Source organism: Macaca mulatta, chromosome 8 (genome assembly GCF_049350105.2).
Source record: "Macaca mulatta isolate MMU2019108-1 chromosome 8, T2T-MMU8v2.0, whole genome shotgun sequence".
In the NCBI taxonomy this organism is placed as follows: Eukaryota; Metazoa; Chordata; class Mammalia; order Primates; family Cercopithecidae; genus Macaca; species Macaca mulatta.
In genome coordinates, this window is record NC_133413.1 from 155,255,994 (window position 1) to 155,271,909 (window position 15,916).

General features: G+C 52.7%; 1 protein-coding gene and 1 long non-coding RNA gene across 52 annotated transcripts; one reads left to right on the top strand and one right to left on the bottom strand.

The window, feature by feature from the left end:
- The first annotated feature begins 594 nt into the window (after positions 1-594).
- ZNF7 (zinc finger protein 7) lies at positions 595-15,454 on the top strand. 51 transcript variants are annotated; one of them, XM_077942677.1, is made up of 7 exons: positions 595-1,099; positions 2,376-2,423; positions 2,799-2,925; positions 4,749-4,834; positions 9,195-9,322; positions 9,882-9,998; positions 13,588-15,454. In XM_077942677.1, exon 7 carries the CDS (start codon positions 13,629-13,631, stop codon positions 15,399-15,401), a length of 1,773 nt encoding a protein of 590 aa, XP_077798803.1. In that variant the 5' UTR covers positions 595-1,099; positions 2,376-2,423; positions 2,799-2,925; positions 4,749-4,834; positions 9,195-9,322; positions 9,882-9,998; positions 13,588-13,628; the 3' UTR covers positions 15,402-15,454. The 51 variants fall into 51 exon arrangements, with proteins under 51 accessions (XP_077798803.1, XP_077798799.1, XP_077798808.1 ...); XM_077942673.1 differs by having other exon boundaries at positions 9,195-9,284; XM_077942682.1 differs by having other exon boundaries at positions 595-638; positions 2,766-2,925.
- LOC144330929 (uncharacterized) lies at positions 2,374-5,869 on the bottom strand. The gene is made up of 2 exons (XR_013397634.1): positions 5,362-5,869; positions 2,374-3,929 (listed from the first exon to the last, which is right to left on the bottom strand). It is a non-coding gene; the product is annotated as an uncharacterized LOC144330929 (long non-coding RNA).
- Positions 15,455-15,916: the final 462 nt, after the last annotated feature.

Sequence of the window (15,916 nt, forward strand, 5' to 3'; positions counted from 1 at the left end):
GCCCACTGGGGACAAGGCCCGGGCCAGGCGTCTCCGCGAGTCGGGGTCTGGAGCGCGCCCAACAGCCGCCTCTTGTCGCAGGGACGTGGGCGGGCGGTGCCTGAACAGCCTCGGTGGGAACCAGCGCCCGAAGCTGGTGATCCGGGGTGCGCAGGGCCCAGCCGGGGGATCCCCTGGATCTCCGCCAGCCTGGCCCCGACCCCGCTCCTCCCACCCGCCAGCGAGGCCCGAGCCTCGGAGTCGGCAACTCCCGGCCGCGTCCCTAGCTCCCGGCCCCGGGCCCGCCCCCTGCTCAGGCACCGCCCCCTCCGGGCTCTGGGCCCTCCTCTCCCTCGCGGCTACGCCCCCTGCCCGCCTCCGACTGTAGCCCCGCCCCCAAGCACCGGCCCCGCCTGTCTGGGCTTCTGGTCCCGCCCAGGCTCTTGTCCCTCGGGCCCCAGCCTCGTCCCTCCTCGGATCTGACTCCACCCCTTCTCCGGAGCCTGGGAGGCGGGGCTGAGAACCACAGAGATGGCCGGGCCTCCGAGCCGCCCAGGGCGGCCGGAAGTTTGCGGGGCGGGGCGGGGCAGACGCGGGCGGCCAAGGCCCGTTTCCGGCGGCGTCGCGCGTTTGCTATCCTCGGGTGGTCCTCAGGGAGGGTGAGTCGGCGCGGCGGGCGCGGACTCGGCTTGTGCTGGGTGTGAGTGATCGCTGGTCGCTTCCTGCGCCCTCCGGCCTTCGGCACTGGGGTCCCCGCGTCTCCCGGCCTCCAGTCGGGAAAGCGCGGGGGCTTTCCGGGGCCCTGAGCGCCTGGCGTGGGCGGTGGTCGAGCACAGCCGTCCTCTCCCGCGGTGGCGCGAGGCGGGCTTCTTTTGGCCGAGTCTCGCACGCAGCTCCCCGCAGACCCCGCTAGTGGCAGCTACGCCACCCGCGGGCCCCGGTGTCAGGGGCTTGAATAAGGCGAGCTCCAGCTGCGGCCTTTTCTCCAGGCCTGGGCCTACTCCCGGGGCCCTGACTCGCCCTCCTGCGTAAACCGCCTCCTTCTAGAGCGTTCTCTGTTTACTGGCCTGGAAGGCCTAGGATAAGTGACAGTGGAGGAAAGAGCGGTGCCTTGGGTGGGGTAGGCTGTTTGTCTTCTCTGAATTCTGGTGGCTATTCCGGGCATTCCTACTGTCAGGAGCCAGGCGGAGGATCCTCCTCCGGTGGTCACTGCTGCTTGGATCAGCCTCCCTATGCCGGTGACCTGGGGTTTCCACCCACAAACCACTGTCTGGGTTAGAAGCTGCCGTACGAAGACTCTTTCCCATTCCGACTTCCCGGGGGAATGCTTGGGCAGGTAGAGGGTCTGGGGTCATTGGCTTAATTGAGGTGATTACATCCCTGTGCATGGTTCCATCCTGGCGACAGGTGAGCTGGAGACTGGAATTTATGTACTTGAGGGCAGGGGTTTCCACGTCCACTCCTGTCTTCCCTTCAGTTCGTCATTTTTGCTCCTGCCTGCTCCAAGCTCCAGTCGCTCACTGCCTTCCTTTGCTGTCAGGGATTTACCCACACTGGTTCATCCAGCCCCATTTCTTCTTGCGTCAGGCCCTTTCACGTGCTATTCCTGCTGCCTGGAGTGCTCTGCCCACCTCCATTACCTTGGCCGAGGTCCCTTTGGAAGTGACCCATGACACTGAGTCAGCGTTCTGGTCTAAGTGACTTTTTTTTTTTTTTTTTTTTTTGAGACGGAGTTTCGCTGTGTCTCCCAGGCTGGAGTGCAGTGGCGTGATCTCGGCTCACTGCAAGCTCCGCCTCCCGGGTTCACGCCATTCTCCCGCCTCAGCCTCCCAAGTAGCTGAGACTACAGGCGCCCGCCACCACGCCCGGCTAGTTTTTTGTATTTTTAGTAGAGACGGGGTTTCACCATGTTAGCCAGGATAGTCTCGATCTCCTGACCTCGTGATCCACCCGCCTCGGCCTCCCAAAGTGCTGGGATTACAGGCTTGAGCCACCGCGCCCGGCCCTAAGTGGCTTTTATAGTTCCCTGTACTTCAGCGCTGTTGTGGTTGCAGTGTGCTTATTTGTGTGGTTATTTAACTTTTTCCTCCACCAGACTGCTTCGTGAAGGCAGGGTCCTCGTGTCCACTACTGTATCCCCATTACTCAGTGCCTGGCACTTGGCATCCACTCCTTACAGCTTTGTGGAGTGATTCACACACAGAGTCTAAAGAGGAACAAGAGTTCAGTGGGCCTCCTTCACTCAAGTGCCGTGTCTGCTTCAGCCCAGCCCCATGTCCCTGCTAGAGAAATCTGGGGCTGGAGGTAAAGGAGCAGAGAGCACAGTATCCGCTTGATTAGCCTGGAAGTTGGGCTTCTGGCACCCTGACCTCTAATCCTTTCATAATTCTCAACAGGTGTCTCGGCCAGAACACGTGGATGCCCACCCACCACTGAGCCTCATGGTAGGAAGCTTGACTGCCTCCTCCTCCTCGCTTGTCCTGTGAAGGCCCACCTCCTGCTCTGCCTCGGGGCCTGGGCTCACACCCTACCTTGGCCCTTGCTGGGCTTAGGAAGACCCCCTTGCCCCCATCCAGTGAGCAAACCCCTGCCCAAACCAGGGCCTAATTGAGGCTCTTGAGGGGGGAGGGTTGTATGACCACCATGGACTGGGTTCCTCCTCCCCGAGACTACCCCTCCCCAGAATATTAGAGGCAGAGGAGTCCTGGTGAGCGTCTCGCCTAACCCCGTGGTGCGCCTGCCTGAGGCATGTCATGAGGCAGTGCCAGAAGGGGGCTGGCACCCAGGGATTCCTGGGGTGCTGGTGTATGTCCTTTCAGGAGGTGGTAACATTTGGCGATGTGGCTGTGCACTTCTCTCGGGAGGAGTGGCAGTGTCTGGACCCTGGCCAGAGGGCCCTCTACAGGGAAGTGATGCTGGAGAACCACAGCAGTGTGGCTGGACTAGGTGAGGCTGCACCTTGGGGCCCTTCCCCTGCATCATCAGTCAGCACCCACCCAGCCAGGCTCCATTGGAGGCCAAACACTCAGACCCTTGTGGGCTCCATAGTGGGCTTGGACTCATGAGTGGTGTGCCAGGCTGGTTCCTAGCTTTGCCTGTGTCATGGGGTTCAGCCCCCAGGGAGTGGGTGGGATTCTGGGAGTTAGTAAAGCCTCTTCTTTTCCTAAGCTGTTAAATTGTGGAAATAGAATCCAAACTTGAAATAGCTTAGACAAGAAAAGAGAAATGATTGGGTGGAAGAATCCAAGGCAAAGGTTGTACAACCAGAGCAAGAGGTGGCAGTGCCCATGCGGCTGCTATGCAGATGCTGTCATCCGCTTGCCCCTCCTGTCCTGCCGTTAGTCTTCCTCTCTGAACTCCTCCATTGCCACAGGCAGCCACTACGGTGCTCTTTATGTCCGTGTCTGTATTCTCACAAGGTGTGTGCTGTCATTAGATTGCAACTTGGTGAAGGGGGGTGTGTCTGACTTGGGCCTCACTGGGCCTCTTGCCTGTGACTAAGCTCTCTGCTGCATCGGACCCCGAGAGAGTGCCTGGGCTGGGGGATCCGGAATGGAATTGATGGGGCATAGTTGGTTGGCCAGGAGCTTTTTGGGGTGTTGGACCAGGCCTGCACCCCTCTGTCTTGGCTAGGCTGGCAAAGTCCAGCTTTCTGTTTTGCCAGTCAGATAAGTATACAGTGGGAGGCTCTTGTGGTTTGAATTTGCATTTCTCTGATTTCTGCTGAGCTTGAACCTATTTTCACACCCTCATTAGTTTGCTAGGTTCTTCTGTAAAATGTCTGCTCAGGGCATTTGTCCATATTCTAGGTCTGCTGTGTTTTACTGCTTTGAAGGTGTTGTTTCTTCATTCTGTCTAAGATGCCTTACATTGTAAAACATGTAATTATGTCCACATCCTTATTTTAAGGAAGGTGAAATGCTACCCAAGACTGAGTCTCGCTCTGTCACCTACCCTGGAGTGCAGTGGTGTGATCTCGGCTCACTGCAGCCTCCGCCTCCTGGGTCCAAGTGATTTTTCTGCCTCAACCTCCTGAGTAGCTGGGACTGCGGGTGCCTGCCACCACACCCGGCTAGTTTTTGTATTTTTAGTAGAGACAGGGTTTCACCATGTTGCTCAGGCTGGTCTCGAACTCCTGACCTTGTGATCCACCCGCCTCGGGCTCCCAAAGTGCTGGGATTACAGGCGTGAGCCACCGTGCCCGGCCAGAGTAAGGGTACCTCTTTTTTTTTTTTTTTTTTTGAGACGGAGTCTTGCTCTGTAGCCCGGGCTGGAGTGCAGTGGCCGGATCTCAGCTCACTGCAAGCTCCGCCTCCCGGGTTTAGGCCATTCTCCTGCCTCAGCCTCCGGAGTAGCTGGGACTACAGGCGCCCGCCACCTCGCCCGGCTAGTTTTTTGTATTTTTAGTAGAGACGGGGTTTCACGGTGTTAGCCAGGATGGTCTCGATCTCCTGACCTCGTGATCCGCCCGTCTCGGCCTCCCAAAGTGCTGGGATTACAGGCTTGAGCCACCGCGCCCGGCTGAGTAAGGGTACTTCTAATGTTTCTTCACAGCTTTTAGTGACCCACTCTCTGGGTGGGTTATCTGTGTCCATACTTTCCACGTGATGGCAACCTGTGGGCCTGGCCATCAAGGGGTGCTGCAGCCTTTCGTAAGTGGTAATGGGGTTTTCTTCATCCCGTGAGGTTGGTGCTTGAGCTCTCTTGCTTGGCATATAGCAGCCATTCCCTTTTAACAGTCCCATCTGCTGTGCCTGTTCCTCTCTCAGGCCCTGTGTGTACACAGTTGCTGATTTGCCAGTAACTGGAATTGCAGTCATTCCTCCAGCAACAGTGTGCTTCTCCAGGTTCAAAGGTACAGCTGCTGTTCTTTTTCCATGGCTTCTGTCTATTTATAACGTTCTGCTCCTGTGCCAAGTCACAGGGTAAACCTTTTGAAGACAGTGTAAAGAGCAGCTAAATTCAGCATGTGTTGTATGACGGTGCTGGTGACACCTGCAGCAGTGACTGGGCCGCTGAGGCAAGCTCACGTGTGCACAGGCAGTGATGGTGTGTCACAGCTGCCACCTGGCGGATGACACTGGTTCCTAGATATGTCCAAGAGATGGGAAAGGGTTTTATAAAAAGACTATCTTAGGGCCGGGCGTAGTGGCTCACATCTGTAATCCCAGCACTTTGGGAGGCTGCGGTGGGCGGATCACGAGGTCAGGAGATCGAGACCAGCTTGGCCAACACAGTGAAACCCCATCTACTAAAAATACAAAAATTAGCCGGGTGTGGTGGTGTGTGCCTGTAATCCCAGCTACTCGGGAGGCTGAGGCATGAGACTCGCTTGAACCCTGGAGGCGGAGCTTGCAGTGAGCTGAGATCGCACCACTGCACTCCAGCTTGGCGACAAAGCGAGACTCTGTCAAAGAAAAAAAAAGGACTATCTCAGAATTTATCAAAGAGGATAAATTCCAGGTTAGTTTTGTGTATTATAAACCACTTTTTTAGCTGGACATGGTGTTGCACGCCTTGTAGTCCCAGCTACTGGGGAGGGTGGGGAGGGAGAACTGCCTGAGCCTAGGAGGTCAAGGTTGGAGTGAGCTATGATTGTGCCACTGCAGTCCAGCCTAGGCAACAGAGTGAGACCCTGTCTAAAAAAAAAAAAAAATCTTTTCTGCTTCTTTCGTGTTTGTTAACTTTGCTAGGTCAGATTTTTTGTTTTGAGATGGAGTCTGGCCAGGCTGGAGTGCAGTGGCGTGATCTTGGCTCACTGCAAGCTCCGCTGCCCCCTGGGTTGACGCCATTCTCCTGCCTCAGCCTCCCGAGTAGCTGAGACTACAGGCGCCTGCCACCATGCCCGGCTAATTTTTTTTTTTTTTTTTTGTATTTTTAGTAGAGACGGCGTTTCACCATGTTAGCCAGGACGGTCTCAATCTCCTGACTTCGTGATCCGCCTGCCTCGGCCTCCCAAAGTGCTGGGATTATAGGCACGAGCCACCGCGCCCGGCCTGCTAGGTCAGATTTTAATGTAATTACTCAGGTTTTGCCTTATGGATTGTCTCTTTGAAGTTTTATTTAAAAGTTCTGTCTGGGCACGGTGGCTCATGCCTGTAATCCAAGAGCTTTGGGAGGCCAAGGTGGTTGGATTGCCTGAACTCAGGAGTTCAAGACCAGCCTGGGCAACACAGTGAAACCCGGTCTCCACTAAAATGCACAAAAAAAATTAGCTGGGCATGGCAGTGTGCGCTTGTAATCCCAGCTGCTTGGGAGGCTGAGGCAGCAGACTCGCTTGAACCTGGGAGGCAGAGGTTGCAGTGAGCTGAGATTGTGCCACTCCACTCCAGCCTGGGTGACAGAGCGAGACTCTGTCTCCAAGAAAAAAACAAAAGTTCTTCCCTGGCTGGGCGCGGTATCTCACGCCTGTAATCCCAGCACTTTGGGAGGCCTAGGCGGGCTGATCACCTGAGGTTAGAGTTTGAGACCAGCCTGGCCAACATGGTGACACCCCGTCTCTACTAAAAATACAGAAATTAGCCAGGCATGGTGACGGGCGGTTATAATCTTGGCTACTCGGGAGGCTGAGGCAGGAGAATTCCTTGAATCCGGGAGGCAGAAGTTGCACTGAGCCAAGATCATACCAGTGCACTCTAACCTGGGTGACAGAGTGAGACTTGGTCTCAAAAAAAAGTTCTTTCCTCCTCCAAGGTCACTGAGATGGGCTTCATTTCCTCCTGTGAATTTTACAGTTTCTATTTCTCATCTGTATCCCAGCTCCACATTTGTGTTGGGGTTACGTAAAAATCCGTGTTTTATTTTGTCCAAACATAGCTGTTTTCCCCAACATCATCTATTAAACAGTCTCCTTGGCCAGGCGCAGTGGCTCACGCCTGTAATCCCAGCACTTTGAAGTAGGCTGAGGCGGGCAGATCACCTGAGGTCAGGAGTTCGAGACCAGCCAGGCCAACATGGTGAAACTTCATCTCTACTAAAAATATAAAACTTAGCCGGGTGTGGTGGCCCGTGCCTGTAATCCCAGCTACTCAGGAGGCTGAGAGAGGAGAATTGCTTGAACCTGGGAGGCTGAGGTTGCAGTGAGCCGTGATCGCGCCACTGCACTTCAGTCTGGGCAATAGAGCGAGGCTCTATCTCAAAAAAAAAAAAAAAAAAATCTGCTTTTCCTGTTGACATGTGGAGCCACCACTTTCATCTGTGAAATGAGGTGTTTCTGAACCCTGTTATCTTCCCTGAATCTCTCTTGTGGGCCAGCTTCTTGCTTTTGGTTTGTTTGGTTATTTTTTGTTCATTTGTTTTTGTTTTTTTTTTTTCAGATGAAGTCTCACCCTGTTGCCCAGGCTGGAGAGCAGTGGTGCGATCTCGGCTCACTGCAAGCTCCGCCTCGCGGGTTCACGCCATTCTTCTGCCTCAGCCTCCCGAGTAGCTGGGACTACAGGCGCCCGCCACCGTGTCTGGCTAATTTTTTTGTATTTTTAGTAGAAACAGGATTTCACTGTGTTAGCCAGGATGGTCTCGATCTCCTGACCTCATGATCTGCCAGGCGTGAGCCACTGTGACCAGCCTATATATTTCCTTTTGTGTATTGTCTTTATATAGTTTTGACATGTTTGATAAATGGCATTTGGCATACAAGTAGAACTTGGTGGAACTAATCTGTAAAACCATCTGGTCCTTGGGCTTTTGGGGAAGGAAAGTCTTGGATTAGCATTTATGCATTTATATTTCCTTTTTCTTTTTTTTTTTAAGAGTTGGGGTCTTGCTCTGTTGCCCAGCCTAGAGTACAGTGGTGTGATCATAGCTCACTGCAGCCTTGAACTCCTGGGCTCAAGTGATCCTTCCACTTGAGTTTCCCTAGTAGCTGGGACTATAGGTGTGCGCCACCATGCCCAGATGTTTTTTCTTTCTTTGTAGAGTTGGGGTCTGTCATGTTGCCCAGGCTAGTCTTAAACTTCTGGCCTGAAGCAGTCCTGCCTCAGCCTTCCAAAATGCTGGGATTATAGGCAAGAGCCACCTTGCCTGGCATTTCCTTTTGTTTTTACTCTGTTATATTTGTAATTGTTTCTCTTATTCTCTCTGTTTTGGTAGCATCTTCTCACTATGTTCACCTTGACTGGTTTTGTCATGAGACTGTCATATTCATGTTTTCAAAGAACTGGCTTTTGGCTTTGCGTTTTTCAGGGGGTTGGGTTGGAGGATGTTTTTATAGGTCTTTGTTCTCTATCTCTCTGAATCCTGCCCTAGATTTATTATTTTCTTCCTTTTTATTTATGTGAGTTTGATGTGTGTGGTGTTTGTTTGTTTTGCTTTTTTAATTTTTTGAGACAGAGTTTCGCTCTGTTGCCTAGGCTGGAGCACAGTGGCTTACTGCAGCCTGGACTCCCTGGGTTCCAGTGATCCTCCCACCATGTTGGCCAGGCTGGTCTTGAACTCCTGACCTTCAGGTGATCCATCCGCCTTGGCCTGCCAAAGTGCTGGAATTACAGGTGTGAGCCACCACACCTGGCCATTCTCAACTTCTTGAACGTATTGTTTACCTCATTTGTGTTTTAAAATACTCATTTCTAGTAAATGTATCTAAAAGTATAAAATTTTTCTCGGCATAGTGGCATATGCCTATAATCTCAGCTACTTAGGAGGCTGAGGCAGAAGGATTGTTTGAGCTGAGGAGTTTGAGGCTCGCCTGGGCAACATAGCGAGACCACATGTCTACAAAGAATTTAAAAATTAGCTGGGTGTGGTGTCACGCACCTGTAGTCCTAGCTACTCAGTAGGCAGGAGGACTGGTCTAGGCTATAGTGAGCTGTGATGGTGCTACTGCACTCCAGCCTGTGTGACAGAGCAAAACCATGTCTCTATATCACATTTTATCTTTACATGCTGCTTGGGCTGCTTCCTATAAATTCTGACTCATCATAAATATGGTTGCCACTTAGTAATTTATTATTTAGTTTCTAAGTAGCTAATTGCATCTAAGCAACGTTTTGTAATCAATTTCATACTGCACTGCATTTGCCTGGGTGCATGTTCTGTGGTATTGTTCTTTGCTGTGTCTGTGACTCAGTGTGTGGCTTGACCCAAGGGTGTTTCTTTGTTCCACATGTACTTGGAGAGAATATGCATTTTCTGTTGAGTGCGGAGTCCTGCCTGCATCTGGGGGCTTGAGCTTATTGGCTATAGGCCTTTGGAATCTCTGCCTGCCTCTTTCCTTCCAGTTGGGAGAACCCTGAAGGAAGCTTCCAACCAGAGGCCTTGGCTGGCCCATGGATCAACTGCTCATCTCTGTACTGACCGGCACAAAGAGGGTACGGGGGCAGGTGGCCCCAAGAAGGCAGGGTGCCAGGTGGGCCCCCACAGGTCTCTGCCACCCAGTCTACGGAGAGGGAGGCAGGCCCTGAGGCATCCTTTGTGCAGGGACTTGAGGCTGGAAGGCCACTGGCTGAAGATTGGACCTTGGAGCTTTCTGATGCAAAATTTGCTCGTTTGTGTCCATTTGTCATTGTTTGTCATCTTATTTTGTAACCACCTGGCCTCTTGGAGCATCTCTGCTCTCTAACCGAGGGACAGGCCCGGCTCTGCTGAGTGAAGCTTGGGCTTCTTCTCTCTCCCAAGTTCCAGGGGTAGAGGTGGACTGTCCTTTGCAGACTGGTGACAGGGTCACCTGGAGATTGTGGGAGTCAGGTATCCCTTGCTGTCTAGCCACAGGAGCTGGACAGATCTGGACAGAAAGGGCTTCTGTGTCCCCAGATTCTCACCACCCTTGACACTTCTCTCTCCCTGCAGGGGCTCTGCCTGTGCCTTGTAGCCCCCCTGCCCCTTTACATTTGGAAACCGGGGAAGGCTTAACCCTGTGCTGCACGCTCCCTGTCATGCTGACACTGTCTTCTCTGCCACACACACAGCAGGATTCCTAGTTTTCAAGCCTGAGCTGATCTCCCGGCTGGAGCAGGGAGAGGAGCCGTGGGTCCTTGACCTGCAGGGAGCAGAGGGGACAGAGGCACCAAGGACCTCCAAGACAGGTAAGACTTAGACCCCGTCACAGAGAAGCCCTGGGGTGAGGAGAAACTGCAGGAGGGGCCTCACAACTGGGCAGCTGTGGGTGAGTCACAGGGGCTACGCTGGGATCCCTGGGAATGCCACTGGGGAAGCAGCATCCGGCACATAGAAGGGAGCATAGACCCGTTGTGGGGCTGCCTTGGGAGAGGCCAAACTGAAGAAGAGCCAAGACACAGAAACCCCTGCGTTTCCGCAAAAACAGAGCTTGTTTTTGAAATCATGTCACATTTTGTTCTATTTCTAATTTTACTCATACTTTTGTTAAGCAAAGATACAAACCTATGGATCCAAGTGAAGGGTTAGGTTTGGCCTTCAGTAACTTCTCCTCAGGTAAGCATATTCCCTGAGGCAGCTCCCTTCAGACCTTCTCAGGCTCCAGTAGTGCATTACTTTCCTGTGGCTGCTGTAACAATGAACCACAAACTAGGAAGCTTAAAACAACAGAAATTTGTTGTCTCACAGCCGTGGAGGCTGGAAATCTGAAGTCGAGGGGTCAGCAGGGCTGTGCTCCCTGTGAAGGCTTTAGGAAAGATCCCGTCCTGCCTCTCCGGGCAGCTGGTGGTTTTCTGGCAATCCTTGGGTTCCTTGGCTTGTGGACGCATCCCTCACTCTGATCTCTGACTCCTTCACACGGCTGCCTCTCCCTGCGTGTCTGCGATCATGTGGCCATCTCCTTAGAAGGACACCAGTCATGTTGGGTTAGGGGCCACCAGTGACCTCATGGTGACTAATTACATCTGCAGTGACCGTGTTTCCAAACAAGGTCACATTCTGAGGTGCTTTAAGTTAGGACTTCAGTCTATCTTGGGGTCCTCAGCCCTAACCAGGGCACCCGCTGCCTCCAGCATGAGCTCCTGCTGGGCAGGTGCCCCGCCTGGTGCTCTGCTTCCCTGCTTTGCTGGTGTGCGGCCCAGCATGACGAGGGAGATGGGTCTGCGTGCATCTCAACTGCAGAAAGGAAGCCCCTCCCCTCCCCTTCAGTTGCTGCTGGGTTGCCACAGTCACTCCTGCACATGGCAGGACCAGGCCCCACAGAGGCCATCGGCTTGGAGGGGCCTCGGGAAGCAAGTTGGACAGTCCAGAGTTGTGAAAAGCAGGGCCTGTGGGGCTGGGCGTCGTGGCTCACGCCTGTCATCCCAGCACTTTGGGAGGCCGAGGTGGGCAGATCATGAGGTCAGGAGATCGAGACCATCCTGGCTAACACGGTGAAACCCCATCTCTACTAAAAATGCAAAAAATAAGCCGGGCATGGTGGCAGGCGCCTGTAGTCCCAGCTACTTGGGAGGCTGAGGCAGGAGAATGGCGTGAGCCCGGGAGGCGGAGTTTGCAGTGAGCCGAGATTGCGCCACTGCACTCCAGCCTGGGTGACAGAGTGAGACTCCCATCTAAAAAAAAAAAAAAGTAAAGTACAGGCTGTGATCTTCCTTCCATTCATATGATCCTAGGCAGCTTCAAAGGACAAGGAGGGTTTCTGAGCCTCTTTGCACCCTAGGGCCTTTCAGCCTCCCAGGAAGGCTGCATATGGGAACAGTGGTCAGGAACCCTGGCCTCACGGGCTCTGCGGGCTGCTCCCATGTTATCCTTTCTGCTCAGCCTCCCTGAGAAGGAGGTTCAGCTGTAAGGTGGCCCAGTTAAAATCCAGCCGCCCATGAAAATATTTCCAACATGGACAGGAGCGTTTAAAGAGGGTGCTGTGGCAGAAAAGCCAGCTACAGTTGGCAGAATTAGTTCAGTGATTACATGTAGCAGGTGGTCCTTACTGTGATAAAGCATCAACCAAAAATATAATCCCACAGTAGTTGAGAGCTGCTGTTGATGCACCCAGCACTTGCTCACAGATCTGAGAGTCCAGGCCAAGGATGTGGCCTCTTAGATAAAACAAGCAGCAGCGCAAAACCAGAATAAGGCGGAAATGCCCAGATATGTTACTTGTCTCCAGCTGGTACAGTCAGCATCAGATACTGAAGGATATTGGCCCAGAGCAGTGGGTGAGGGGCCATGTCCCAGCTGTGCACCCTGATGCTCTTGACCACCACTGTGCCCCCTGGTGGTTCCTGGCACCCCTCAACAAAGCCTTGCTGTCAGCCTGGCCCTGCTCTCTGCCACTGCTTTATTTTTTTTTGAGATGGAGTCTCTGTTGCCCAGGCTGGAGTGCAGTGGCATGATCTTGGCTCACTGCAACGTCTGCCTCCCAGGTTCAAGTGATTCTTGTTCCTCAACCTCTCAAGTAGCTGGGATTACAGGCACGAGCCATCATGCCTGGCCACCCTGCTCTCTCATCTTTACAGCAGGGGAAGGCTTGGGAGGAGTGCCAAGCGAGCCCTGTTGAAGGAGCAGGCATTCTGAGGTGGTGTGGTTGTGCAGGGAAAGAAGCACGTGAGGACCAGGCCTGGAGATGCCTCCTGTCCTCACAGCCCTTGAGCGTTCCTGCTGCACAGTGAAGCTGAAACGGCTGCCTACTCTGACTCTCCAGGACTGACTGGAAGACCTTTAGAGGTCCCTGGAAGCCGGAGACTCACCACTGATGGTTAGGAGTGGGCAGGAACCAAAGCCTGAAGCCCTGTAACTGGGCTGTGCATTCATGTGGGGTAGACTTGGGCTGGTTATACCTGTGGCCACGTGGTCGTGGGTGTGAACGTGATTGTGTCGTGGTGGGGACCGTGGTTGTCATGACCATAGCCATGTGCTGTGGTTGTGTCCTGTCATGGTTGTGATCACAGACATCAAGGAGATGTCTGACCTCAGCAGAGGAGCTCTCTAGGGTTACAGAGTAGGACAGAAGCCTGTGCTTACTTGGAGAGTCCAGAAAGGGTGCAGATGTCTGGAAGACCTCCTGGGGGCCTCCAGAAAGTTGGAGCCCCAGGGAAGAAGTCAGTGTGGTCTTGGGGGTGGCCACGCACAGCCCAGAGAGAAGCAGGGGAGGTGGCCAGGTGTGAGTTGGCAGCAGCAGCCAGGAGGCAGCTGAGGGGGCTGGGTCCTGCTCAGAGAAGCCCACCCCAGGGAGTAGCCATGAAAGGCCTAGGTGCCCAGTGCTTTTCTGAGCTCACCAAGTTAAGTCCCTTGGCAGCTCTTCCAGCCCCATTTTCCTTGTCAGAATCCATGCCCTCCATTCAGAACTCAGACCCTGTACTGTTTCCTCACCAGCTAGGATGCTGGAGCCCCTGACCCCACAGCCCATGGTAGCTACCCACCCTTCCGGTCTTGCTTTGTATTCTTTGCCTCTGCATGGACTTTGCCCCACACCAGTGCCCTGTAGGATGGATCTCTCTGCTCACAGACCCCAGCCCCGCTGTAGGCCGTGTTGCTCTCAGCACTCTGCCCTGTGCATAATGAACACTTCATTGCTATTGAATGAGTGAACAAAGTAAAAAGCATGAAACCAGATCTGAGAACTGCCAAAGGCTCCACCTTCTCTTGCACGCTTCCACCTGGGGCCTCACAGGGCTCAGTGCAGCCGTCCTGGGAGCCTTGATTCCCGGCCCCCGCATTTGTAGTCTTGTCATTTCTCTGAGCACAAGGCCTAAGGAACGTCTTTGTTCGTGTTTATTTCAGATTCTACGATTAGGACTGAAAATGAGCAGTCCTGTGAGGACATGGACATCCTAAAATCGGAATCCTATGGGACAGTCATCAGAATCTCCCCACAGGACTTTCCTCAGAATCCTGGCTTTGGAGACGTTTCTGATTCTGAGGTCTGGTTAGACAGTCATTTGGGCAGTCGTGGGCTGAGAATGACAGGCTCTACCTTTCAGAATAACTGTTTGAATGAGGAGACTGTGGTTCCAAAGACCTTCATCAAGGATGCTGCCCAGGGATGTAAGGAGCTGGGAAGCAGCATCCTGGATTGTCAGCCTCCTGAAAGTCAGAGAGAGAGTGCAGAAGGGACGTCCCAGAGATGCGAGGGGTGTGGGAAAGGCTTCAGAGCCACTTCAGACATTGCTCTGCATTGGGAAATTAATACACAGAAAATTAGCAGATGTCAAGAATGCCAAAAAAAGTTATCTGACTGCTTGCAGGGGAAACATCCAAATAACTGTCATGGAGAGAAGCCGTACGAATGTGCAGAGTGTGGGAAAGTCTTCAGGCTCTGCTCGCAGCTTAATCAGCATCAGAGAATCCACACGGGAGAGAAACCCTTTAAATGCACTGAGTGTGGAAAAGCCTTCCGCCTGAGCTCAAAACTTATTCAGCATCAAAGAATTCACACTGGGGAGAAGCCCTACAGATGTGAGGAATGTGGAAAAGCCTTTGGTCAGAGCTCAAGCCTCATCCACCATCAGAGAATCCACACAGGAGAGAGGCCCTATGGTTGTTGTGAATGTGGGAAAGCCTTCAGCCAGCAGTCGCAGCTGGTTAGACACCAGAGAACTCACACTGGGGAGAGGCCCTACCCTTGCAAGGAGTGTGGGAAGGCCTTCAGCCAGAGCTCCACCCTAGCCCAGCATCAAAGGATGCACACTGGGGAGAAAGCTCAAATTCTAAGAGCCTCAGACAGTCCAAGCCTTGTTGCACATCAGAGAATTCACGCTGTAGAGAAACCATTTAAGTGTGATGAGTGTGGGAAAGCTTTTAGGTGGATCTCTCGCCTGAGTCAGCATCAGCTGATTCACACTGGAGAGAAGCCTTATAAATGCAACAAGTGTACAAAAGCCTTTGGTTGTAGTTCACGACTTATTCGCCATCAGAGAACTCACACTGGAGAAAAACCATTTAAATGTGATGAGTGTGGCAAAGGCTTTGTTCAGGGTTCACACCTTATTCAGCATCAGCGAATCCACACTGGAGAGAAACCCTATGTGTGTAATGACTGTGGAAAAGCCTTCAGTCAGAGTTCTAGCCTTATTTACCATCAGAGAATCCATAAAGGAGAGAAGCCCTATGAATGCCTCCAGTGTGGAAAAGCCTTCAGCATGAGCACACAGCTTACAATACATCAAAGGGTTCACACTGGAGAGAGGCCCTATAAATGTAACGAATGTGGGAAAGCCTTCAGTCAAAACTCAACCCTTTTCCAGCACCAGATAATTCATGCAGGAGTGAAGCCCTATGAGTGCAGTGAATGTGGAAAAGCCTTCAGCCGGAGCTCGTATCTTATTGAACACCAGAGAATACACACTAGGGCCCAGTGGTTTTACGAATATGGGAATGCCCTGGAAGGGTCCACCTTTGTGAGCCGTAAAAAGGTTAATACTATAAAGAAACTGCATCAGTGTGAAGACTGTGAGAAAATATTTAGGTGGCGTTCACACCTAATTATACACCAGAGAATTCACACTGGGGAGAAGCCTTATAAATGCAATGACTGTGGCAAAGCTTTTAATCGGAGCTCACGGCTTACCCAGCATCAAAAAATTCACACGGGATAGACCACTTATGTATAAATGTGTATATATGTGAATAAACCTACAGCCTTAACTTATTTTATATGGGATCATTTATACTGACAAACACGTAGAATGTTGGTAAAGATTCAGAATTACTCAAAAAAAATCCAACATAAGGCCGGGCACGGTGGTTCATGCCTGTCATCCCAGCACTTTGGGAGGCCGAGGTAGGTGGATCACGAGGTCAGGAGATAAAGACCATTCTGGCTAACACAGTGAAACCCCGTCTCTACTAAAATTTAGCTGGGTGTGGTGGCGGGCACCTGTGGTCCCAGCTACTTGGGAGGCTGAGGCAGGAGAATGGTGTCAACCCAGGAGGCAGAGCTTGCAGTGAGCTGAGATCGTGCCACTGCGCTTCAGCCTGGGCAACAGAGTGAGACTCCGTCTCAAAAAAAAAGAAAAAAATCCAACTTCATATAAAATGTATGTTAATTTGCTGAAATGTTTGACCTTACCTGTTCAATAAAGCCTGTGTCCCTCACACCCAGGGTGCAGTC